Source organism: Tachypleus tridentatus, unplaced genomic scaffold (assembly GCF_004210375.1).
Source record: "Tachypleus tridentatus isolate NWPU-2018 unplaced genomic scaffold, ASM421037v1 Hic_cluster_2, whole genome shotgun sequence".
Lineage (NCBI taxonomy): Eukaryota > Metazoa > Arthropoda > Merostomata > Xiphosura > Limulidae > Tachypleus > Tachypleus tridentatus.
Window position 1 is genome coordinate 5,914,678 of NW_027467782.1, and position 26,743 is coordinate 5,941,420.

The window sequence follows — 26,743 nt, forward strand, 5'->3', positions numbered from 1 at the left end:
TATTTTAAAACATGAACTTACAAGCTGGTATTACTATTTCTGTCTCTATTGTGATGGAAGAACTACCTCACATAGGTCAAATCTCAACAGTGGCTTGGTAAAAGTAGTTACATGTTGATGACGTGACAGCCTATTTTCATATATTAGTGATTTTCATTATGTAGCCTACAACTTCATTTCCTATGGTTTTAATCTCTTTCATCTCCCGTTTTCAATGAAATTTAGCTTGTTTATTTATTTCCATCTTCTACATAAGGCTTTGTCAACTTTGTTTCCTCTTGAGGGACAGTATTCAGCCATCCTCTCATTATGTGTACATCATTTACAGCTATGTTCCATTCTGTATCTTTACTTTTATCTCATGACACTTCTTAATTCATTTTCATCACCAGTAATTTTTGTTTAAATTTTTTTCTGTTTATTATGGTATTGTTTATTAAACCCTAAACTGATGTTGGAAACTTTGAAATGCAAGAGTTTATGATAATTGTCTAGAAAATCAATGTCTAATAAGTTGTTCTGTAACTGTAGGTATGATTTTTCATCATATCTATATAATTTTAATGTGTGGAAATAGGCAGGTATGTGGATAACTTGGTATAATCCTGAATAAATTAATTTACCATCTGAGCTGAAGGATGTGGTACAAAGACCCAAAAAGAGGCTTTTCTTTCTTAGATAAATGGTAAATGTATACAGGCGTTGAGTATTCAACTGATACAAAGAATCTTGTTGAATAGATTGGGATTGATAGAGAATTTCAGTGAACCTACAGAAATCTTCCATTAATTCAATCATACTCAGTAACATGTATGAAAGTAAGTTTGAGTCAAAGGTATAGGGACTTCCATCATAGACATTACTTTCAAAATAGAAATAACTTCACTATAAGATAGATCAGAAAGTGGATCAACCTAAAATAAAAGGAAGAAAATTCAGCTTCGTTGAGAAATGTTTTGAAAATCTCCTCTGGTGAAAAGGGTATTAAAATTCATATGAAATTCAAGATTCATTTTCATCTAGAGTGAATTTTGAAACTTTAATTAATTAACAACTATATAATAAAGGAAACACAAACAAACAACATACAAAACATAAAAAGAAAAAAAGGAAGATTTTAACACATCATCAAATGTAAAGGCCCCCCCTTTCTTTGCATTAACTCCTGCTGGTTAGTCACCACAGATCTGATTTTGGAAAGTTAACATTTTCTTTCATAAATATTTGTTTCAATTTGATACTTAGCATTTCAGAGAAAGATTCCATCTTCTGTTAGCATCTTCCTTAAGTATTTGCATGACACTAGCTTTCAGGCAACTCCCCCAAACTTTCGTAAGTTCTCATGAATTATATTATTGGATAATGATGTTACCTGTGCAGTGAAGGCCCTCTCTCTACCAATAGGAGAGTGATGTCAATTCCATGTTTGCTGTAGCTCCATCTGTACTCGTGAATCTTCATTACTGATGAGAGAAAGAAGTTGTAAGTATCCAAAACAAAAGCATACACATCAGGAAACTTGTGAGTGAAGTGGCTATTTAATAGGTGGAAGAGAGGGTACAAATGGTTTACTATGAGGGTACATCGCTCTTAATACATTATAATCTATAAAGCAAATTCACTGGATAGATGTTTATGAGGTCGAGTGTTTAAAAATAAAGAGTTAAAGATCTGGTACTTACTCTATTATTGATATATAAAATTGCCATGAAACTGTCAGAATGGATAATAATCAAACCATCTACTAGCATTGGTAAGAAATGCAAACATCTCCGTTTGATAGAATAAAGGTCGAGCACACTGATGTGGAGGAATTGCTTATGCTGGTCCAGATGTCTGAGGTGAGATAGCTATTCAGAGATGTACCGCAACCAGAAAGATAAGCATCTGTGAAGAGGTGTAGGTCTGGTTTGAATCGATTGTGATTTCTGACATTAAAACTACTTCATAAGCAGCTGAAGCCTCAAATATTGATCAACATAGGGAATAGAACCCTGGATTTTAGTGTTATAAGTCCATAAACTTAAAATTGATCCATCAATAACCCGACAGCACAAAAAAATAAAGTAAATAGTTTACGTCTGCATGTAAAATGTGAGTAACTTTAACACGTGAAACTGGTTAATGTCATCCTTGTGTACAGTGAGCTAATAATATAAATCAGTCAGTTATTAAGTTAACTGGAAATTCTTTGTTTGACTTTTTCTGTAAACCTCTACATGAGACCCTATGAGAGAAGAGGACAAACAAATGTTGGTGTAGACTATATAAGAAGACTTAGGATATGTACTAAGAACAGTGTTTGTATATAGTGTTAAAATTGTTGATAATATTTTTATTGAAGAAGGGCTTATTTCTGGATGAACAAGACTGCTTAGTGTTGGTGTTATTATTTGGATTATTTCATGACTTAATATTTAATGATTGTTAAGTTATTCATAATTATATTGTTAGTGTTATCCATTTTTACTTCAGTATTGGTAAAGTGAAAAAGACAGTGTTTGTTTATGACAACTGTTTCATATGAATCTGGTTCATTTTCTGTCCTTTTAATGGTGTAATTCAATATTTGAATTTATAGATAAGTAAATTTTCACTTTTTGAAATTAAACACTCACTATTCTCTAGTACTTTTCTTACAGTAGTTTTAGTTTTGGTTTTTATTGATATAAAAATGGCTTCACTTTCTGTGTACATATGTGTTTTATTTTTTATTTCTCAGGTTTTAAAGATTGTTTACCTTGTGGAACCACAACATGAATTATGCCTGCTGTTTAAAGTATTAATAATTGAATGTTATTAGAATGATGACATATTGTAACTTTCCAAATCACTGAATAAAATTCACAGCACTATGTGTTCGGACTTACATTGCTAGAAACCGGTTTGGATACCCATGGTAGGAAGAGCAAACATATCTCATTGTTTAGTTTTGTGCCTAACTTTAAACAAACTGAATAAAATTCAACTAAAAGCTTTTTATGAATAACTCCTTCAACAATAGATACATTTATAAAACAACACAGAGATATGGGACTGATAACAGTTTATTATATCTATTAAATTATCAGACAAAAACCATTAGTAATTACATTAAAAACAAAATAAGTACTAACACAGCAGAGACATATATCAAAATGTATTTTTAAAAATTATTGGTTCATATAACTGTACATAAACATTATAAAGTTTATAGCCATTATTTCTTTTTATAACTGTACATAAACATTATAAAGTTTTCGCCATTATTTGTTTGTACAAATGTACGTAAACATTATAAAGTTTATAGCCATTATAACGTATGATGTACTCTAAAGACCCCTGGTTATTAAGTAGGGGTACATTGACAGCTGTACATAGTATGTACGTCATCTCCTGTTAAATTATGGTTGATGTAATAACTATTTCAAAATTAGCCCACAAACTATCTCTACATGGTTAACTTATCTGTAAAGATATCTTGTGTCATTTTTGTGATGAGAATACACCTCACTGAGTGTGTAACCATTCATAACTGATACATCATTCAGTTTACCACATAAAGTCTGGCTCTAACCGTCTGTACATTGACACATTATCCAGTTTCCGCTGTGTCTGGTAAACGGATGACATTGTTAAGACTGGTTCTCTGGTAATAGTTTTAGTTGTGGGTGATCTAAATTGGCAGATCCTGGTCATCTGTTTGTGTTTTGAATGAAGCTGTCCAGATGTGTAATATAGGTTTGGATATAGTCCAACATTCATGCTAATGGTACATGTCACCAACTTGTATTAACCTGCTCTGATCGGCCAGTTTTCATTCATCTGATGGTTTTTTAAGTGGTAAAACATCGATATTTCTTTACTGAGGTCTGGACATTGTTCACCAACAATTTGAAATACTTTAAATGCTGTGATTGACTTTAAAAGAGGCAAGTGAGAGAAGCTTATGCAAATCTAGTGGATACAGTGTGAGCTAAGGTGATCAGTTTCAGATCATAAGTTCAATTATCACATATCTGATTTGGATAACAATAAACATTCATTAAAACATTAGTTTTGTTACCATGGCTGGCTGGCATGTTAGTTTTGTTACCATGTTAAAATTACCTGTTGGTAATGAAATAAGCAACATTTGAACAAAATACTTGTGATATTTTATATTGTCAGATGTGTGTTTTGGATTATTTGGTAAAGATGGTAAAGCCATATCATTCTACATAATGATATAAACAAAGTTATTTCTATTTCGTTAGATCACTGTGTTACCGAGATCAGCAGTGTAAGTACTGGATCTGATCAAAATTGTCATCAGTGTAAGTACTGGATCTGATCCAACTTGTCATCAGTGTAAGTACTGAATCTGATCCAACTTGTCATCAGTGTAAGTACTGAATCTGATCAAACTTGTCATCAGTGTAAGTACTGAATATGATCAATCTTGTCATCAGTGTAAGTACTCAATATGATCAAACTAGTCATCAGTGTAAGTACTGAATCTGATCCTATTTGTCATCAGTGTAAGTACTGAATCTGATCAAACTTGTCATCAGTGTAAGTACTGAATATGATCAATCTTGTCATCAGTGTAAGTACTGAATCTGATCCTATTTGTCATCAGTGTAAGTACTGAATCTGATCAAACTTGTCATCAGTGTAAGTACTGAATATGATCAATCTTGTCATCAGTGTAAGTACTGAATATGATCAAACTAGTCATCAGTGTAAGTACTGAATCTGATCAAACTTGTCATCAGTGTAAGTACCGAATCTGATCCAACTTGTTTTCAGTATAAGTACTGGATCTGATCAAACTTGTCATCAGTGTAAGTACTGAATCTGATCCAACTTGTTTTCAGTATAAGTACTGGATCTTATCAAACGTGTCATCAGTTTAAGTACTGAATCTGATCAAACTTGTCATCAGTGTAAGTACTGAATCTGATCAAACTTGTCAACAGTGTAAGTACTGGATCTTAAACAAAATTGTCAGAAGTGTATTAAACCTGATCCTGAACTCCATATCACTGAAGTTGTGCTGTCTGTGGTCCCTGAGACAAGGTTCTTGGAACTTATCTCTGCCTGTATGCTGACCTTTACACCACACATGGGTCAAATGTATAAGAGCACGGAACATCCTCTGTGTCCTCTCTTCCACCACTTGGGCAGCAGATCGACGTTCTATGCTAAAGATATGTAGTGCTCTTATTAGTCGCAACTTGACTGTGGATTATTGAACTGTAACTCTGGCTGACCTTTGGCCTTAAAGATGCTAGATCCTATTCATCATTGAGGTCTTTGGCTCTGCACTGAGGCTTTCAGCACTCCCCAGTTCAGAGCTTATACACAGAGTCTCATGAACCTTTTTTGCACCTCCATTGTTTGCAACTGTCTTTACAATATGCTTTCATACTTTGTTACTTACCAAAGCATCTCATCTGGGGTTTTGTTTTCCTTCCTTGTTGGGCCATGCTTTTTCAGACCAGATGGTTTGCCATTGCTCCTTTTGGCATTCATATCAGGTACAGTTAGATGAATTGGGTCTGTTCTCAATAAACATTGCTGTATCCACTGGTTAGCCGATCCTACCATGGCTTCTTACATTTCTTAATTGTGACTTATCTTTAAATCATCTGAGAAAAGTTGACACTCCTGATTGGAAATATTATCTGCAATTTGCTGAACATCTTTTGAACCATCCTTGCATTCCTATTTATATAGATGGTTCAAAATCAGGTGACTGTGTTGGCTCTGCCATGGATTGTTGTGGTTCGGTGGTTGCCCACAGAATCCCACTACAGCCTCTGTGTTTACTGCTGAACTGTATGCTATTTCCCTTGCCCTGGATCACATAGAAGTTAAGCAGTAGTCAAACTGCACTATTTGTACTGACTCGCATAGTTCTCTACTGGTCCTAGAATTGCTTCACGTTAATTCACACCCTGTTCTTGCTGATATTCAAAACCACTGGCCCATTTCTTTTTAACATCTACTTGTATCCAGTTTTTCTGGATACCAGGCCACTTTGGTATTCATGGGAATGAGCTTGCTGACACTGCAGCTGAGTCTATCTGCTCTGGCTCTATCACCACTGTACCTGTCCCATACATAGACTATGGTCCTGTATTCAAGACTCATCTCTGTGCCAGCTGGCAGTTGACTTGGAGTTAGCAACATGAAAACAAGCTTTTCCAAATAAAACATTATATTGGACTTTAGTCGTCTTGTTTCCGTCAGGATTGGAGAGAGTAAGTTGTTTTAACTAGACTACGCATTGGTCACAGTTTTTTAACTCATCATTTGCTTTTATCTGGAACTGATGCACCAGTGTGTAGTTTGTGTAACACTCAAATTACAATAAGCCACATTTTACTTTCTTGTCATTGTTATGACTGTCAACAACGGCACCATTTTAAACATGTTCTGTCCCAAGGTTTGTCCATAATGTTAGACAGTGATGGTGACACTGTCCACCTTGGTAATGTTTTTAGTTTTCTAAAGGTCATTAATCTTTTTAATTTCTACATTACACCTTTTTAATGTGGTTCCCTCTTTTAAAAATCATCTAGTTCAATTTAAAATTAGAAACTGGCCTAACATGAAATAACTCGATGCAAGGACTGGAAAGGCCAACTTCAGGTGACTAAGCGCTGCTGTTGAACTACCCATTAGTCATCCTGGCAAGGTATTATTATATCAGGTGACTGATGGTGGTTTTGTACTTACCTGTTAGTCTTCCTGGTGAGTTATCATTTTACAGTTACACTACAGAAAGTCCTTTACAACTTAAATTTCTGTAATTTTTCTTGACTTTGTAGACTAGATGTAAACATTGGTTTTATGCTATTTATGTTGTTTTTTTTAACTTTGTTTTGTTTTACCTTAATTTCCTTTATGAATTTTACTAAATTTACTTTTAACTTTTTACCAGATGTTTGGTGCAGATAGCCTAGCTGCTTTGTGCCATAAAACACTTAATCAAGCAACAACGAATCGGTAATGTAACAGTGAACTTTCTGTATCATTATGCATCTCTTGATCTCCACAAAAATGAGAGATTCAGGAATCTAATTTAGAGAAGAAAATTGCTGTGATTTGTAACAAATGGAATAAAAAAGACAACAAATTCAACACTATTTATTGTATCAAGGGAAACTAAAGGATATTCTAAATGAGAAAGTTAAACTGTAGTACACATTTTCAGTAAGTATAAACATTGATAAGACTTCAAGAACCAAGTTTTGGCTTTCTTAAAAGACAGACTACTCTCCTGCAGATTCAATTGAAGGCTTCATCATAACCATAAAATTTGCTTATCACAAGAAAATGCAGAAAAGGGTACCAGGACATAGAAATGTCTTTGTTTCTTGTGACAACTTCAAAGTATCCTCACAAACACAAGGTCAAGTAGAATGCAATTAAACTATCCCACAAATAGTACGTTGTCTTCTTGAAATATTGAGTCACAAAGAAGTAACACCTCAGGTTTGATGTTTCATGTGACAGCTACCAGGTTTAATCAGAATTTAAAAAAATTAAAGATTGTTGTAAATAATAAATACTATGGGAAAGAAAGATATGTAGTATTTGTATACTTAATCATTCACATGTAAAATATAAGAAAATGAGTTCTTTAAGAAAGCAAGTTTTTATATCCTCAGTTTCAGAAAATGTGGGAAGATCAGAACATTTCTTAAAATTCTTTTTATAAAATACAGATTTGTAAATCCTTTTTTGCTTGTTAGTATTATAATAATAATAGGTAAACTGAAAAGCATCAACTCAGATTGTGATGTTTACAACGTATTAATAAGTAGGTTTTCTTCTTTCAGGTGGTTTACAGCTGTACAAAACATAATTCATCATGGTATCAAGCAGAAGCATGTTCCGTCTCCCACTATTCAGCTTCGTCTACAGTCTTTCTTTGACAATGCAGCAATGCTAATGACTCTGCAACTCAATCTCTGCAAGGTGTTTATGGAAAAATACACTGAATTTTTTATGCAGATCTAAGGTAGTTATGCCAATATTTGCCTGACATTTTAAAGAAAGATGTTTAATTTATCTTTAGAATAACATGGGTTGCCCTATTTCCTATTTGTAAATGCATAAACTTTACTACATTTTGTCTGTTATAAATACATAATTAATTTTTACCAAAAGAATTGATTATCTGTAAAAGAAAGTTACCAGTAATACAAAAATGTTTAAAAAAAATGTGTAACTATAGATTAAATGTTTTATTGACATCTCATTGAACTGAATGTGTTAAATACTGGACCTGGAGCATATAAAGTTGAATAACTCTGGAATTTACAATCATCTAAACTAAGACTGAAGTGAGAAACTGAGCAGTGGACACTTCAGAATAAAAGACTCATTGAATGATGAATGGATGCAAAGAAAATACAAAACACTCCTCATTTATGATCAACAATTTAAGCTGAACAATCAACCAACTACATCACTGCATCTCAAACTATGATTAACGGATCTTTCTTGAGATGGAAAAATGTGAAAATTTCATTCAGCAAATAAGTGAAGTGGAAGAGTAAATAGTGTTGATAAGATAAATGAAAAACAGAAACTGAACCTGTTAGGAGTAAACCAACTTTCATAGCTCATTAAAGAGAATCTTCACATATGCAAAGCCACATGAAATTATTTCATAACAATAATTTGTACACAAATACTCCAGAGCTGATGAAGTGCTGTTGCCCAAAACATGGTATTCATGTTTTATCAATAAAGTTATTTTAAATTGTTGACTCTTTCAACATTACTTTATAATCTATTTTGCATTTGTTATTTTCTCACCTGTACAATTATTTTATTATTAGAACTAATCATTCCTTTATTATGTTATTGATGTAAATCAAAAAATGAGCAAAGGTTCTAAACCTGTCTCTCACTTGTGATATTAATAGTGTGACTGAATTTTATTTACAGTGACAATCTTCCATTCAGCTGCTCTTCTATCCAGTTAGGTAATTGTTTTCTAATACCAACAGAGATAATTCCTTTTAAATGTTTTATTTAGCACCTTGTCAAATGCTTTCTGAAGGTCAATATACCAAATCTACACTGTTATCCTCATCTACATAATCAGTAACCCTTTGAAATGACTTTGTAAAGCCTCTATTATCAGACTTTCTTAAATTTTTTTCACAACTGATGTAAGATTAATACACTTATAATCACTGGGAGAATTATTATCTCTCATGAAAAGAGGAGTGAAATATTAGCTAACTTACAATCCTTTGGCACCTGCCCACTATTCAAGAACTAACAAAAATAGTAGCAAGCAGCTTATATATCTAATCCTTAACCTCCTTCAAATTTCTTGGTAAATATCTAGCCCAGTAGCATTATCGTTCTTTAAACTGCTCAATGTTTTCTAAACAATCTCAGAATTAATGAATTCATCTTTTTCAACCTGTTCAAGATTAGGAATACCTTTTAAATATTCATTAATTAAAACTGAAGAAAAACAAATTTAATAACCCAGCCTTCTCATAATCATTAAATATAGGCCGATCTCTATCAGTTCTAAAGGGTTTTACCTTATCTGAAGACTTTGTAATATTTCTTGAATATACAATGCTTTTCTTTAATTTTATCTCTTATACCCTTTGTGAACCAACCTGATTTTGTATTTGGAGCTACCCTTTTATTTCTAAAGGAATACATTTGTTTAATTATTTTCTCTGTATTTACCCCACAGACAATCCTATTCACATACTTTGTCAAGGAATCACTCATAACTACAATCTTCTTAGGTTATCATCCACATCCTTTTCTGTTTCTTTTGTTGACTTTCTCTTTAGTAGTTCCTTATATATACAATTAAATGAATAAAATATTTTGTTCAATAGAACAGGCTCGTTACAGTTACCTCCACTGTATAATACTCTTCCTAACTTTCTGAAAATCATTGTTAGTTGATGTACCCTTTCTTATAAAAGCTTAAGCCCTTGCTGCCATCTCCCACAGTTTACACATCTCTTTATTTATAATAGTGATAGGCATAAGCCTCTTGTGTCTTTCTATTTTTTTTTAATCTTTTGAAATTCTTTTTGAAGTGGTTAGCCTTAGCCAGTGGAAAGTTGCTACACAACATTTACCAACCCATTTACAATGTTTTGGAGGTAAAACATCTGAATTATAAGATTCAAGTTATCGTTGTAGTCATCTTTGAATATCAAAGTTAATGTTAACTGACACTATCATACAACTCACATAAGATTTGCATTAAGAATAAAAGTAGAAAAACTTTAATTTACACACAAAGAGAAACAGTCCTAAAACATTTTTTTCTGCATTTTCAAAAAAAGGTTTACAAAGAAGTATACAAGTGCAAGAACCACAACACACTGCTGAGTATATATTCTTCAACATTAAAAAAAAGTTAAACTACAGTGATACAAACTAACAGCTTTCAGAGAAGAAGGAAAAACAGTTTGGTTACTCTCCAAAACATTTTTGTGTATACATGATTGTTTCTCTTGTGTGTTTTAATTCACATTTAACTTTTGTAAGCTTGATTAGCTTATAATTAGTAGGATTCATTTCTTTTTTTGTTTTTATTACTTTACCTAAAATAGCATAATTCTATGTATATTATGTAATTTCAATGACCAAGCTTGATTGCCTTGTAAAGAACTTGTACCTTTTATATGCAAAACGGCTCGTTTGGGCTGAAAACACTTTACATAGAAGAAGCGAACAACGTTCGACCTTCTTCGGTCATCGTCAGGTTCACAAAGAAAGAGGTAACTGACCGGAAGCTGACCACATGTTTGAAAGGGGTTGTGTAACTGTGTGTCGAAATGTAGAGGGCGGTATTAGATGTTTGAATATATAATTTTATTTATTATATTAATATAGGTATAAAGGCGTTCCTTTATATTGGTTTATTTTGGGTTTAAGTTGTTGTATAAGTAAGGCTTCTTTAATTTTACGTTTGTTTATGTTTGTTTCTTTATTTAGTATTTGAGTGTTTTCTATGGTTATGTTGTGTTTATTTGACTTGCAGTGTTCGAAAACGTGTGAAGGTGACTTTTTATGTTCTTTGAATCTGGTTTCCATTTTCTACTTGTTTCTCAATATAGAAGTCGTGGCAGTTATCACATTGTATTTTATAAATAATGTTGGTGTGGTGTTTGTCAGTGTAGTTTTTTACATAGTATAGACCTCAGTTTTGTGCCGGGTTTTGAATAAATTTGGTATTAATTGGAATGTCATATTTTGTGACTAATTTTGCCAAATGTTGGTTATTTGTTTGCTGATGTCGGGAATATATGGTATACAGCAGTATATGGTTTCGTGGTTTTTTGATTAAGTGAGCTGTATTTACTTTAGTTGGTTGATTTTGCTTTCTGTCTAGGTGTGTGCGTATAATGTTTTCTACGGTTTGTGGAGAAACTTATTGATGTTAGTGAAGTATTGTTTTATTTTGTCTAATTCATCGTTAATTTTATCTGGTGAGCATAGTTTTATGGCTGTGTTTATTTGGTTTCTTAGTATGTTGAGTTTTTGTTTTGTTTCATGTGCTGAGTCCCAAGGAATGTATAGTCAGTATGGGTGATTTTCGGTGGATTTCTGTTTGAAATTGTGTATCAGTTCTTGTAATTTTGAGGTTAAGAAATGATATTTGATTGTTTTCTTCCTGTTCACATGTGAAGTTGATGTTGGGATGTATAGAGTTAATGTGATTGAAAAAATTAAGTATGTGTTCTGTAGATTTGAACCCGCTACCGTGTCATCTACATATCTATACCAGTATAGTGGTGGTTGTAATGCTGTGTTAATTGCTTGTGTTTCAACTTGTGTCATAAAAATATTGGCTAGAACTGGTGATACTGGGTTGCCCATGCTTAGGCCGTTTGTTTGTATATAGTTTTGGTCGTTGAACATGAAGTTTGTCTTTATCGTGGTGAATTCTATGAGGGTTGCTAACTGGTTACTGGGAATTTCTATAGTTGGGTTAGGGTCTCGGATATAGAGTTCTAAGGCTATCTTGCAGGCTTCAGTGGTTGGAACTTCTGTAAAGAGGATATAACATCGAAACTGGCCATTAAGGCTTTATGATTAAGTTGATTTAGATTAGACTTGAAATTAAAAGAGTCTTTGATAAATGAGCTGGCTGATGTTACATATTTGGAGAATGCCCATGCTATGTATTTACCAAGGTTGTAATTAAACGATTCATATGTGGACATTATCAATACTAAAACGACAGAGACAAAAGATCTGCCACAACAAAAACTAGAAAAACTAAGATGCAAACAACAGAAAAGACACCAAAACGACAAACCGTTGACTAACCTCATAATTAACAGATCCGACCGTCAATTAAACACAGACGAGATACATCTACTTAACAAAGGACTCAACTTCGCTATAGCACCTAGGTACATTCCAACCATAGAAATCAAAACATGTTTAGAAGACCTAGCCAGGAGACTTGTGATACTTTCTACAGAGAACAAAACAAGGAAACAACCAAAACAACCAACAGAAAGAAGACAACTTAGATAATTTTATTGACATCCAACAGCCAACCTTCCCAGGTAAAATTACAAATTTATATTTTCCAGAAACACCTAAAACAACATCTTAAACGATTTTTTTCAAAGAATTTTCTCACAAAACCATCAACATAATTTCACAAAACAGAAAACTGAAAACAACCTTACAAAAGAGACATTAATTGCATAAAAACCTAAAACAAGACAAAAAACATAAAAATTCTAAAAGCAGATAAAGGTAACGCTATAGTCATAATGAACACGAATGAATACATCCAAAATGAATAACATCCTATCAGACACGAACAAATTTAAACCAATACACACAAATCCAACAAAGACACACGAGGCGCAACTGAACAAATTACTACTACAAATGAAAAAAAGCCAACACAATTTCACAAACACTTTATTCCTACCTACGTAAAACCGACTCACGCACACCCAAATATCACGGCATCCCCAAACCTCATAAACCAGATTGTCCATTACGACCAATAATGTCCACATATGAATCGTTTAATTACAACCTTGGTAAATACATAGCATGGGCATTCTCCAAATATGTAACATCAGCCAGCTCATTTATCAAAGACTCTTTTAATTTCAAGTCTAATCTAAATCAACTTAATCATAAAGCCTTAATGGCCAGTTTCGATGTTATATCCCTCTTTACAGAAGTTCCAACCACTGAAGCCTGCAAGATAGCCTTAGAACTCTATATCCGAGACCCTAACCCAACTATAGAAATTCCCAGTAACCAGTTAGCAACCCTCATAGAATTCACCACGATAAAGACAAACTTCATGTTCAACGACCAAAACTATATACAAACAAACGGCCTAAGCATGGGCAACCCAGTATCACCAGTTCTAGCCAATATTTTTTATGACACAAGTTGAAACACAAGCAATTAACACAGCATTACAACCACCACTATACTGGTATAGATATGTAGATGACACGGTAGCGGGGTTCAAATCTACAGAACACATACTTAATTTTTCAATCACATTAACTCTATACATCCCAACATCAACTTCACATGTGAACAGGAAGAAAACAATCAAATATCATTTCTTAACCTCAAAATTACAAGAACTGATACACAATTTCAAACAGAAATCCACCGAAAAATCACCCATACTGGACTATACATTCCTTGGGACTCAGCACATGAAACAAAACAAAACTCAACATACTAAGAAACCAAATAAACACAGCCATAAAACTATGCTCACCAGATAAAATTAACGATGAATTAGACAAAATAAAACAATACTTCACCAACATCAATAAGTTTCCTCCACAAACCGTAGAAAACATTATACGCACACACCTAGACAGAAAGCAAAATCAACCAACTAAAGTAAATACAGCTCACGAATCAAAACCACGAAACCATATACTGCTGTATACCATATATTCCGACATCAGCAAACAAATAACCAACATTTGGCAAAATTAGTCACAAAATATGACATTCCAATTAATACCAAATTTATTCAAAACCCGGCACAAAACTGAGGTCTATACTATGTAAAACTACACTGACAAACACCACACCAACATTATTTATAAAATACAATGTGATAACTGCCACGACTTCTATATTGAGAAACAAGTAGAAAAATGGAAACCAGATTCAAAGAACATAAAAGTCACCTTCACACGTTTTCGAACACTGCAAGTCAAATAAACACAACATAACCATAGAAAACACTCAAATACTAAATAAAGAAACAAACATAAACAAACGTAAAATTAAAGAAGCCTTACTTATACAACAACTTAAACCCAAAATAAACCAATATAAAGGAACGCCTTTATACCTATATTAATATAATAAATAAAATTATATATTCAAACATCTAATACCGCCCTCTACATTTCGACACACAGTTACACAACCCTTTCAAACATGTGGTCAGCTTCCGGTCAGTTACCTCTTTCTTTGTGAACCTGACGATGACCGAAGAAGGTCGAAACGTTGTTCGCTCTTCTATGTAAAGTGTTTTCTCAGCCCAAACGAGCCGTTTTTGCATATAAATTTCTCAACAAGTGGGTTTCTCGTCATCACTGAACTTGTACCTTTAATACATCCCCATGTTATTTTCTAAAGTTTACCACAGAAAAGATATTTTCATTGTTTGCAAAAAACCAATGGAAAATTTCTTAAAAAATTACTTTAAACATTGGTTTTGTTGTTTATTTAGCATTGTAGAAAATTTACTTCAAATATGGGCTAAATATACTTTTCTTTCTTCTTTGTGGATAAAAGTTAGTCAACTAATCTGAGTGTAATGTTCATGAGTTTTAGACATACACCTTAAATTACTGTAAATCATTTTGTACTGTTTGTGTTCATATGTGATGTTCATTACAGTATCAGAACTTTGTTTACCTTTTTTATTAAGACTTTGATTATTACTTCAGATAAGATAAAAATTTAAACTTTTTATTATTACTCCACATAAGATAAAAATTAAAACCTATTAACTGTAAAAATAATGCTTTTCATCACCACACATACATAAGTAGAAAATGAACCCAGCCATTTACTTGTACAGTTCAAATCCTTGGCTGTACAAAAATATATTTTATACAAATTGAGAGTTAAGTATGGTGAGCAGTTAGTTTTAGTTGATAAGTTCTGTATAACAGAGGACTGCATTTTAAAATACATGTTTGCATACCTATACAACCTTCATGCAGTTGTTTACTTGCTTGTCACAAAAAGAAAAAAAATGTTACAGATTAGTTAGAAAACATTAAAATATTTTCTAAACTTTTACAAATGTGTTTTTTAGGCTTTGTAGAGTAGGTAAGATGCAACCATCCAGTATGTTGCACAAAAATATCTATTTCTCTTTAGAGTAAAATTTGTATACATGTCTTTTTTGTTTCAGGAAAATCACATGTTTATTATAAAATTGGTTGCAGTTGGACAGCAGATCAAACTTGAACCAACTTACCATAATTTTGAAACAGTTTTGTTGGATATCTTGGATTCTTTGCTTCATTCTGTCAGAATAATTCCTCGAGTTGAAAATCATCTGAATACAGTATGTTTTGGCTCTCAAGTATTATCAAGACACAGATATTAACTGTTGTCAAAGAACAATTCCAGCATCTTCAGAAATACATGAACAACTTTAATAAGTATCTTTACATTTTAGATGGTGAGGTATGTTTTCAAGTTATTAAAGTAGGAAATTTATTTGCATCATTTGATCAGTGATCATGTTAAAATATAAAGAATTAACAGTTTTTTTCCATTATATTTAATCATTTTATATTTGATTATGATGGCTAACTATGGGATAATAGAAAAACTGCTTATGTTTGTGCTGCCTAACATGTTACTTCTAGTGGAGCAGCGAAGTGCAAAATTTAGTATGGACCCACAGCAATATTGTGCACAGGATGTACACTGTCCTTTTGAGACAAATTACAGATTAAAAAACAAAACTCTACATATGACTTATTTAGAAATGGGAATAATCATGCAGTCTCTAACTGAGTAGGCTTGAGTAATGTGCAGAATGGTTACAGTCATGCCAAAGCCATCCCATGCTTATGATATTCAAATATCTGATATATCTTCTCAGCACACGGGGAGAAGACACAGTAGTCCTTAGAAAGTAACATACAGCGATTAGATCCAAATGCAAGCCCACCAATATCACTCCTAGGAGGGTGCTAAGAGTACTTTCAGAGTTAAATAGATATCAGTAAAATAGTAGGTAAAATACATAGTGGCCAAGGGGGATAACATAGAGAACTAAGTTTATGTGCTGATCCATCAAGACTTTCTGTAGAGGCCCTGAAGGTGCATGCCAAGTGTAGGTGAGAAGTGTATATGCACAAACAGCATTTCTGCTTGATATATATATGTATGATAGATGTAGTAAACATTTAAGAGCATTTGTAAAATGGATAAGTTATTCTAAATATATTTATAATTACAAAAACAAACCTCAGCAAAACTGACTGAATTCTAAATTTTTAGCAGTCCCCAAACCCAGTGGGTCAGCAGTAACTTTATGGATTTAAATCTCTAAATTCATGAGTTCAATTCACTACAGTGGACAGAAAACACAGTCCAATGTGTAGGATTTTACTAAAACAACAATAAATTTTTACTACATTTCTTCATTAAAGCTTTTCTCCCCGCTAGTACAGCGGTATGTCTCAGATTTACAATGCTAAAATCAGGGGTTCAATTCCCCTCAGTGGGCTCATCAGATAGCCCAATGTGGCTTTGCTGTATGAAAACACACACAAAACTTTTTTATGTATTCTCTTCAGAGGCCATTATTATTAGATATTTTTTTGCTATAATGTGTTTTCTAGTTTAAGAATTTACTGAAGGCCTTTGTAAATAGAACATTGTGGAGACTTCAGGACCAATTAAATAATACTAAACATTTGCTAGATGTAAAGAAATATATGTTAATGAACCTCACAAGACAAATTAACAAGAATAATTAAATATTGTGTAAATGACAGCAATATAGCAGGTTAATGTAAAACAATATGAAGTTCTGCATTGGACTATGTTAGAAGACTATATTCTGAGAGTAAAAATTTTAAATACTTTTGTTACTTGATTTATTAAGTGGAATATTTAGTGTCTGATATTTGTGTCTGTGTTACTTAAGTGTTTTAAAACCAAAAAAATCATAATGTCATTTTGTTCATTAACACTACAATGTGATTGTGTTAGTAAACAATGCTCTGTGTCTTTAGAGAGTTTATTATGTAACTGTGTTGGTAAACTCTTGGTTACATAGTAATATTTGTATTATTGGATAATTGAGTTTAAAGCAGACAGTGTGATTGTATTAATAAACTGTACTTTAGCAATAAATAAGTGTTATTATATTATTAACATATTGTATTATATGTGTTGCATTGTTTTAATAATAATTATTCCAGTATGATCTCAAACACAGCTATATCAAATTTCTTCTGCTCTTTGAGCATTGTTAAAAACTTTTCTCAATCAGTGCACCAGTCTATATACCCCTATCAATTTTGCACCATTTCTGAACATGTACATATCATGCGACTACTTTCCACCAACAGTATTGTGCTACCTATATTGAAGCAGCTTAGCTCTTTCTGCCATTCTCACTCAATCCTCACTTTTAAGAATTGGCAGATTCTGAAAGAAATACACAAGAAAAATGTTAACTTCTGATATGGTCTTACCTCCTTTCACACCTTCTCTATTGGTACAGCATTGTTTAGTTATGTTTTTTTGCATGCTACTGAAATATAAGAGATCTCATGAATTGCAAACATTGTGTCAACTATGCATTTCCTGTTACAGTTGAAAATGTTACTGTTAAACAGCTTCTCAGGAATCAGGTTAGACTTCATCTGTAAAGAAAGTTTGTCTTAATTTGCAGGAAGCTACGTTTGTATGTTCAACAGTTATTTCTTCTTATTTTCATGTGGCATTGTTTCTGAGAAAAATACAATTAATGAGAAAATAATTTGGACTCTTTTCTCTAGTAGCTTATTTTAATCTGTTACACTGTACACTTCTTAAAGAGTTTTCACCTTCCACCCATTCCTCTACTGCAATGTCATTCACTTTGGTGGTGAATTGTTCTTCCTGTCCTTTATCCTGTTGCTTCCAGCTCTATCAGGGAATCCATGATAAGTATTTCAACATGAATGCTTCACACTTGGTTAATACACTTGTAGCTTGGCTCCAATACTTTTTGTGTGGCTTTGTCCTTGTCTAAAAATGGAAGAATTAAGTATTTTGTGTCATCTCTGTTTAGACTTTGCTATGTTAGAAATTTATGTGTCATTTGTCATCTAAGTGTCTTTAGAGGCATTGCAAATGAGATATTGATTATTACTTTGTTGTTTTTCTTTGCATATTCATTAATATTAAATACTGTGTAGACTTAACAAATTTCAAGGGCTTGTTAGGTTATTTTCACTTAGTTCTTTAACTAAGTATGTTTAAATTGATTGCAAGTTACACATGATTACTACTTGTAACATCTTATGTTATTCCAGCTCTCAAATGGTGCAACAGTATGTCTGTGGATTTACAATATCAGAAACTGGGTTTCAATACTCATGGTGGACAGAGCATAGATAACCCATTGTGAAACTTTGTGCTTAACTTCAGACAAACAATTCTTATTATCTTTTCATAATTTTCTTCATCAATCTTAACTGTGTGCTTTATCATCTTAATTTTTGTTAGTGTAGGACTTAAATGTGTCCTTTTTTCTTTAGGTTAATTTAGAGGATTTGTGAATTAATATTGATTCTTAATGTGTTTTCTAGGTAATTTTTATTGGTTTGCACATTTTTTTTATTATTTTGTGGACTATGCCGATTTAGATGGTTTGTCTGATATTTATCAGTACTTTTTAAGCTATATATGTTTAAATAGCTTGTATGTCACATATCTTTACTAGTAACATGTAATTCACTAATCTATAAGAATGATATTTTTCATTGTTTTTATCTCCATGCTTTATTCTCATAATTTTCTTCAGTGTTTGATGTAATTATGTGTCCTTTGTCATCTAGATTACTTCAGATGAATTGTAAGTTAGATGTGGATTATTAATGTGTTTTCTAGGTAATCTTAATCATTTTGCACAGTTATTATTATTACATATTTTGTGGGCTAGATACACTTAGATGGTTGTCTATTTGATACTTATAAGTACTTTGCTAATTAGGTAGATTTAGATAATTTCTAGATTACATACCAGAAATAGGTACTTGATTGTTCTATTTGAATAAATGCTGTTGTTTTTTGTAATTCTTCACTATGTGCCTTATCATACTAATTTTGTAAACTTAGAACTTAAATGTTTGTTTTGTTCCATCACTGACATGTTTTATTCTTTCCTGGTTACAGAGCTGAGCTTTGCTTTGGTTTCTTTTCTTATTTTCATGACACTAGTAATATCATTTTATCCTTGTAATCTACAGCTTGGAGTTCTTCTTTCCATATCACCATTCTCAAGTTTTGGCAGTTCATCAAGCTTTATCCTACTTTCTTCCTCTCTCTATCATGGAGTGGGTGGTAATGTTACATTCTGACATCTTCACTGTAGTAACTCGTATCACAGAGCCAGGAAGTAACAGTTCAAGGTCTCTGTGTTTTCAGATCCTAAATCTCTTTTCTGGGCCCACAATTACCACTTTGTGGTCTTCACTTGCCTTTTCTCCTAAATCTGGTAGTGGATTTTTATCTCCTCCCAACAAGATTCTACATGTGGAATAGTCTCTTAATCTACAGGCCTGTAGGTGGATATGTTTTCAGTTGGAGATATCTCATTTATGCCTTTCTCCACTGGATCACCAAATTTCCTTTTCTTTCTTCTTCTGTTTATTATCCACTAACTTTGGGGGGTAGTCGTGTTCAGTCAAGTATGGAGAATTCTTCACAATTATGCTTAATATCTTATTTGATATTCTTTCAAGAGTTCTATTTTTATTCCAAACCACACTATGTCTTGTTTTACTAGTGGTTCTGTCTTGGCCAATATAACCATCATTCTCACTGCTCCAGCCTTTACTTGTGTAACCTTTGTCTACCCTTAAATCTGTATTCTGTTGATTTCAGTTATATATTGTTCGTCCAGATGTCACCACACTGCCTTCACACATGGCTTTTGTCAGGTGCATTGTTTCAGCCCAGGGATTGACTCCATGTGTTACATCTTTTTTTTTTCTTGTACCCTTTCATGTCCATTTACCACATAGGTGAGAGTATACCTTAATACTTTGATCTATTTGTTGTGAGTTTTTTCCTTTCTACCCTTCTGTTCATTCTCTTTCATTGTTCTTCACCTGGTTGTTTGACAAAGGGTTCTCCACGTTGGTCATTTCTAGATATCTGATAGACTTGTCAAACACATTCCTTTTCTGCAGGTTTTGTCTTTCCCTTTCATTTCTCTCCATTTTTATTATTTCAAGTCATGCATCCTCTATGTTCCTATAATATGGATGATTGGGATCTTTGTGTGATTCTTTACATCTTTACCATCCTTCCTTTGAACTTTCATTTTCATGTTCCATCATCCTCTTCCCCCCTCAAGATTTTATTTTCTTCTCCTCATTGCTTATGGAAATCACAAATTAGATATTTCTGTTTTCAATGTTACCTGCTTCTTCTACCATTTCTCTTATGTCATACTGCTTAACTGGTCTTTCATCCCTAAGATTTGTGCTGCTCATGGATGCTGTTTGACTATCACTTTCATCTTTCATTGGTGCTGATGCTGATTAACTTTTGTCTAGTTCTCTCCTTATGATTTTATGTGGTATTTCCTGACTACTTTTGAGGTTCAATTTCCCAACTTTTATACCCTGGAAACCTTTCATTTTTCATAATAACTCATTAGGCTGGTGTATTCTAACTCCTCCATGGAAGGCCCCCACCTCCACAATGTGTTTTCTCACCTTATTCATCATTTTGTCATATCTTTTTGCCTGGTCAGATATGCACTATTGACGTCATGATTACATTATAACACTCACTGTAGGAATGGGATGTTTCAACAAGACCACTTGTAGCATACCCTGTGGTATGTATATGTATATATCATTTGGAGACCATCACTCATGGACTTCCTGAGTAAAGCAGAAGGGGATTATCACCCATGCTTGCTGACCTTTGATTGCATTAATTGGGAGTGATATGCTTTTAAAAGTAGGAATTAAAGATACCCATTGTACTTTCTCTAGTGTGATGGTCCTCTGGACTCCCCACCACATGTAATTCCCCTTTTTTCTTTCAGTGTAACATGGGAGTTCTTACCCATTTCTTAGTTTCTGAAAAGATTGATCATGAGTGAGACTAGAAATTTACTTTACCAGTTAGAAGAGGGCAAGGCTGATCTGCCTTCTTCCATTTCCTCTGGATGCTTTTTTATCAGGTGGACTCCTGTCAAAATAAAGTAACAAATAGGTTAGAGCAGGCCCAGCCTATACAGAATCCTCCTCTTAAAACTAGGTGCAGGATGACACTCTCCTATTCTTATAGCTGTTTATGGTAGAGACTCCTATTCTCATTAATTCTGGTTGCAGGAGGTTCTTTTCCAGCTCCTACAATTGAGTTTGGGGGACTTCACCTGCTTCTCAGTGACAGATACAGGACATAAGTGCACTGTTCCTATGGTTGAGTAAGTGTTACAAATCTTCCTAATAATTCCAGATGCTGGATATCTCTTTCCTGTATTTATGACTGGGTAATGAACGATTTCTGTTCGTGACACTGGTTACAGATATTGCTTTGTTCATGAGGTTGATTTGAGGCAACCCTGTAATGCTAGTTTTGATGTATTATACTTCTTGTTCCTAATGTGGTTTTGGGAGTTTGTCCAGTTTCAGCCAGAAGCTAACTTCCACTTCTTAATTCCTGTATACTTATGATTAGGCTTGTTACGTATATATATAGATAACACAGTCCACGTGGCTTAGTCACGTTTATGTTTATGTCATAATTTATCTTTTTTCATCATCAACCTTCTAATGCCAAGGACAAGTCATGAAATCTCATTTGTCTGGTTGAGATTGCACGTGTATGTAGCTAATTCTGTTTATATTTTACTGTGGATTACACCTATGACAGATTCATTTCCTACATCATGAGCAAAGAGCATACCTGTTCCAGAAGTCAGTATGGTACCTCATAAGTGTGTTTCATTTTCATCTCAAAGCACATACATTCATTCAGGGGAGTCACTTTCCACTTGGTTCCCACATTGTATGCTAAAACTTTGCAGTGTTGAATTCAAGTTTTATATGAAAGGAGGTAAGACCATATTGAAGTTAACATATTTCATGCACTGAAAATGCATTTCTGATAGCTGCTTACTTCCTCTACCCTTGGCTGGTGTTCTTCTTTTATAACCTGCCATGAAAGTGAGGATTGAATAACAATAGCAGAGGGAGGTAGCTGTGCAAATGTAGGTGATGCAAAAAATTAGTGGAGAGTATTCACATGATATGTACATGTTGAGGTATCATGTGAAATTGGTGAAGTATATTAACTGGCAGGCTGATCATGAAAATGTTTTACAATGCTTAGAGGGCAGAAAAGGTTGAGATAGCTTTATGTAAGACGAAGTAAGTACCTATTTATAATACATTTTCAGTGTATGAAAAATGTCAACTTCTGAACTTTAAAAAATAATTTTTTGCATTTTGAATTTATAATTCTGTGTCTAAGGTTTACCAAACTCACTTGTATTATTGATTCAAAAAACTATTTTTCTTTCTTTGATATAGTAAAACTTTTGCAATAAGTCATATTCATGCTTTTTTTTGCAAAGTTTTCCTGTAAAGATAAATTCTCTTCATTTACATTATTAGACGTATATAAATACTTTTAATTTGATATTTTATTAAGTTTATTAGATATTAAATTTTTCCATCGAAACCTTCTAGTTCTTTTTCCACTGAAATTTCAAGAACCTTGTTATGTGATATGCAGGTCTTTGATTTGCACTACCTAACACTGTTTGAACTTATTTTTAAGAACTTCATTCATTGAAGTGTTCAGTTAGAGATGTTAGTAAAGAAAAGAAGGAGGTCCTAATTCTAAAATAGTTTTGCTATCCTAAAATATGTTTTAAATCTGTAAATTTTGTTCAAAAACAGTTTTATGATAACATTTTTTATGTATTTTTTAGTTTATTATTTTTTTATTTCCCAATAATGCATCTTCATTAGACTGAAAAAAATCACTGTTTAATATGTTAGAGTGAGAGCAGCTTTGTAGTATGGAGAAAACAGGTTTATGAGTATAAATCATGGATCAACAAATTTATGTACACTGCAGACAAAATTGTTGATCTTGGAATGTTCCAGTTGGATTTTCGGGAACATTATGAGTCTTTAGCTAGTCAAACAGAGATCCTTTTGGAAAAGTTATTGAATAACATCTCAAATGAGCACCAGGAAGAAAGTAAAAGGTAACACCATAAAAAATTTAAGCACAGACTTTTTTAATGTTATAAATTCTAATCTAATCAGTTTATCAACAAAAAGCATAAAATGAGAGGGTATTAGATACATACTGTTAATTTAAAAAGTGTGTAGCATTTTTTTTATTGCACAGTAAATATTAATTTACACTAATAAGTACCTTCACAGTTATGTCATCTAATATATTATCTTATCTACTTGATAATAGTCATTTTATAAATTTATTAAAATATTTTAAAGTTGATAACCTATCCTGACATAAAAAAGATAACAAATAAAAAATGATGCATAAGTTGTTAAGTTGTATTTTTGTAAAATCTATTAAACAGAAGGAAGTATATATAGAAGGAAGTAGGAATCTATTGTTTATTGGGTTATTATTCTCTACAAATATTCAAAAGAGCTAAAGGTAACACTGATAATTTGTGAAAGACAATTTTAAAACATATCTGACCCTTACAAAATTATGTATGTTATAGTCAAAAGCCAACTAGTTTAGAACTACATCAGTTATTACAGATCATAATTAAAATAAAATGCCTTAATGAAAGTCAACCAGTATAAAAAAAATTGTAAAATTTACTTACTGTTGTAAATCAATGAACTAGAAAATGAAATCCTAAAATCATTAGATTGTATTGAGTCATTTGTAGTACTCTTGCTATTTATGATTTTGTTGATATAGAACTGAAACTTCTTTTAACTAATAAAGTCTTATTTCCTAGTAATAACTATAACCATTTTCGTTTGTTTATTTATATCACTTCTATTCTTCACCTTCAGGTTTTCACCCTAATAAACAAAATATTAGACTTACACGATGACTGGAAATTCTGTACAATTGAGAAAAGCCTTACTATTATTGTTGGATTAACATGTTCATCACCAATGAAGTACTAATGAGTCATTTCTATTAATCAGGCACTAATGATGTGTTAACACATCAATCAGCAAAGATGCTATAACTGTGTGTAAGCAAACAGATAAACAGTCCTTTAGTATTGTACAATGATCATGCATGTGTGTTTCCCTCTTTCAATTAGTAGAAAGTATTTTTTACTAAAATTTCAGTTCACATGACCTGAGATTTCTGCAGTGCCTTGTTTTGATTACTATTATGGCAACAAGATAGCAAAGTTGTTTAGAGTTTTACTCTGAATGAAACTGCAAGTAATTTACAAAATTCCAATGCACAGTCATTTGAAGAGGATGAAGTAGGTAGTAATTATGAACCCGTGCTTGTGAGCCTGATGATTCAAGAGGACTGGAGTGTAAATACTAGGTTTTTTTCCAAACTGCTTCATTCATGGCAGATACAATAACCCAGACACTGACAGTGCACTGGAATACTGGTATAAACTGACAGGTGGCTGATTGTTCGAGCTAAATGTATCAGTCCAACTAATATTTATTTTATTGCATAGCCTCAACTGGTTACAGGTTTGCTACAAGAGGCTGTTCCAGTTGGAATATTCAAACTGCTTATTGTGGAGGATTTTTTGAATAGGATGGTTGCTGAAAGGAATAAGTTTGCTGAACAGCTATTGGAATTGAACTTCCTGTTTTTAATGCCTCTTTGACACAAGTAAGAAATAGGAGTCACTGTACATTATTGGCTTAGTGTATGAGATATAATTACTGTAGCAGTAAGTGTATGAAACCACGTTACACTGTGTACACTGTATTCACTAAAGGTTAAAATACCTGTGTTTGCACATATGATTGACACACAAGAACACCAAGAAGTAATGATTTATTGTTAAAGAAAATACACTTTAATTATACAGATGTGAAAAAACTAAACACTTAAGAGAAATTGTTTGATTGCTCTATATATTTAACATGCAGTTTTTGAGTTTTCTTCATAAATGCCTACTTTTATTTAATTTTAACTAACATGGCACAACATGTATAAGTTTTTATCTTGTAGGATTTGTGATGAGTACAAACACATTGTAGATAAAGCTTTAACCATTCCAAAAAGCACTCAGGAGTTGATGAACTCTAAGGTAAGAAATGAAAATAATATTGACATTTATTACGTATGTTACATATTATAATTTATCTATTAGTCTACAACTAATTACGTTACATACATTACATATTACGATTTCAAATAACTAGACATTTTAATTTTAATTTAGAAGATAATTAAATGTCACAATGTATTAAATTTACAATATTTGCCAACAGGATTAATACACACAAGTTTCTTAACACAAACCAATTTTGACATACAAAAAAACAATACAATTTATAATAACAGTTATTAAAAATAATTATGAGAAATAATTATTTATATACTAAAATTTTACAAACTCACAAACAATATTCAGTCTTCTTTCTTGTCTGAAACTGGATATTTCATTAATAGTCCAGGCCCACAACGAATAAATTAGTTTTATGTTGATACACATGCATTTCATTTGAGAGGAATGCTAGCTAACTCTATTTGTGGTTAAAGTAAGCTGCAAAAAATTAATTTTTTTTTGTAACATAGTTGATGGTCGTTCTCAATTTTTTTAAGTACAGATATAATCATATACATGTGTATGTGTGTGTATTGTTTTCTTAAAGACAAATACACATAAAGATAGATATATACATGAAAAAAATCTAAAAAGGACTATGTTTGAAATGATAGTGTAAAAGAAACGTGTTATACTAAGGAGTAATGTTTACTGTGTTTTAGAAAACTTAAAGGTAATGTTTCACAAATGTAAAAAAAGGTTTGATAAAATATTTTTATCAAATTAATTATATTCTAATAATTTTTTCTTTGTTAAATATTACTTTTATTTTATGATAAACACTATATATACCTTTATATTTCATATACTATATATTTCAAATTGTGAAGTATTTTCACTTTTTTATTTTTCATTTTTACAGAGAGTGGGAACACAAGTTGTTGATGTTAGAGAGATAATTGATGAGTGGTTAAAAGTTCAAGCTACATGGCTATATTTAGAGCCAATCTTTAGTTCCCTGATATTATGGCTCAAATGCCAGAGGAGGGAAGGTATGCACTACAACTATTTTAATATTTCCTCAATGTTTTAGAATTTGTATAAGTAGTATTTTATTGCTTGTGTGAAGACAATTTATATATTATTGTTTTATCTCTGACTTTTTATTCTCTTTATATACATATTTATGTATATAGCTTAGTATTTTAAACATCAAATATAATTATTAGTGCTTTGTGTAATTCAATTATCTTCTTATACTTATTAGTTGAAATAGAAAAA

At 32.3% G+C, this 26,743-nt stretch overlaps 1 protein-coding gene across 12 annotated transcripts; it reads left to right on the plus strand.

Annotated features, from left to right (window-relative positions):
- Positions 1-2,717: 2,717 nt before the first annotated feature.
- On the plus strand, positions 2,718-26,514 carry LOC143242664 (uncharacterized). 12 transcript variants are annotated; one of them, XR_013023112.1, is made up of 6 exons: positions 7,959-7,993; positions 15,419-15,696; positions 23,268-23,479; positions 24,564-25,077; positions 25,423-25,501; positions 26,385-26,514. XR_013023112.1 is itself a non-coding variant. In XM_076486143.1 (4 exons), exons 2-4 carry the CDS (start codon positions 15,577-15,579, stop codon positions 24,993-24,995), a joined length of 411 nt encoding a protein of 136 aa, XP_076342258.1. In that variant the 5' UTR covers positions 7,959-7,993; positions 15,419-15,576; the 3' UTR covers positions 24,996-25,412. The 12 variants fall into 12 exon arrangements, 3 of the variants coding, with proteins under 3 accessions (XP_076342258.1, XP_076342259.1, XP_076342260.1); XR_013023107.1 differs by having other exon boundaries at positions 24,917-25,077; XR_013023110.1 differs by having other exon boundaries at positions 24,933-25,077.
- The last annotated feature ends 229 nt before the right edge of the window (positions 26,515-26,743 follow it).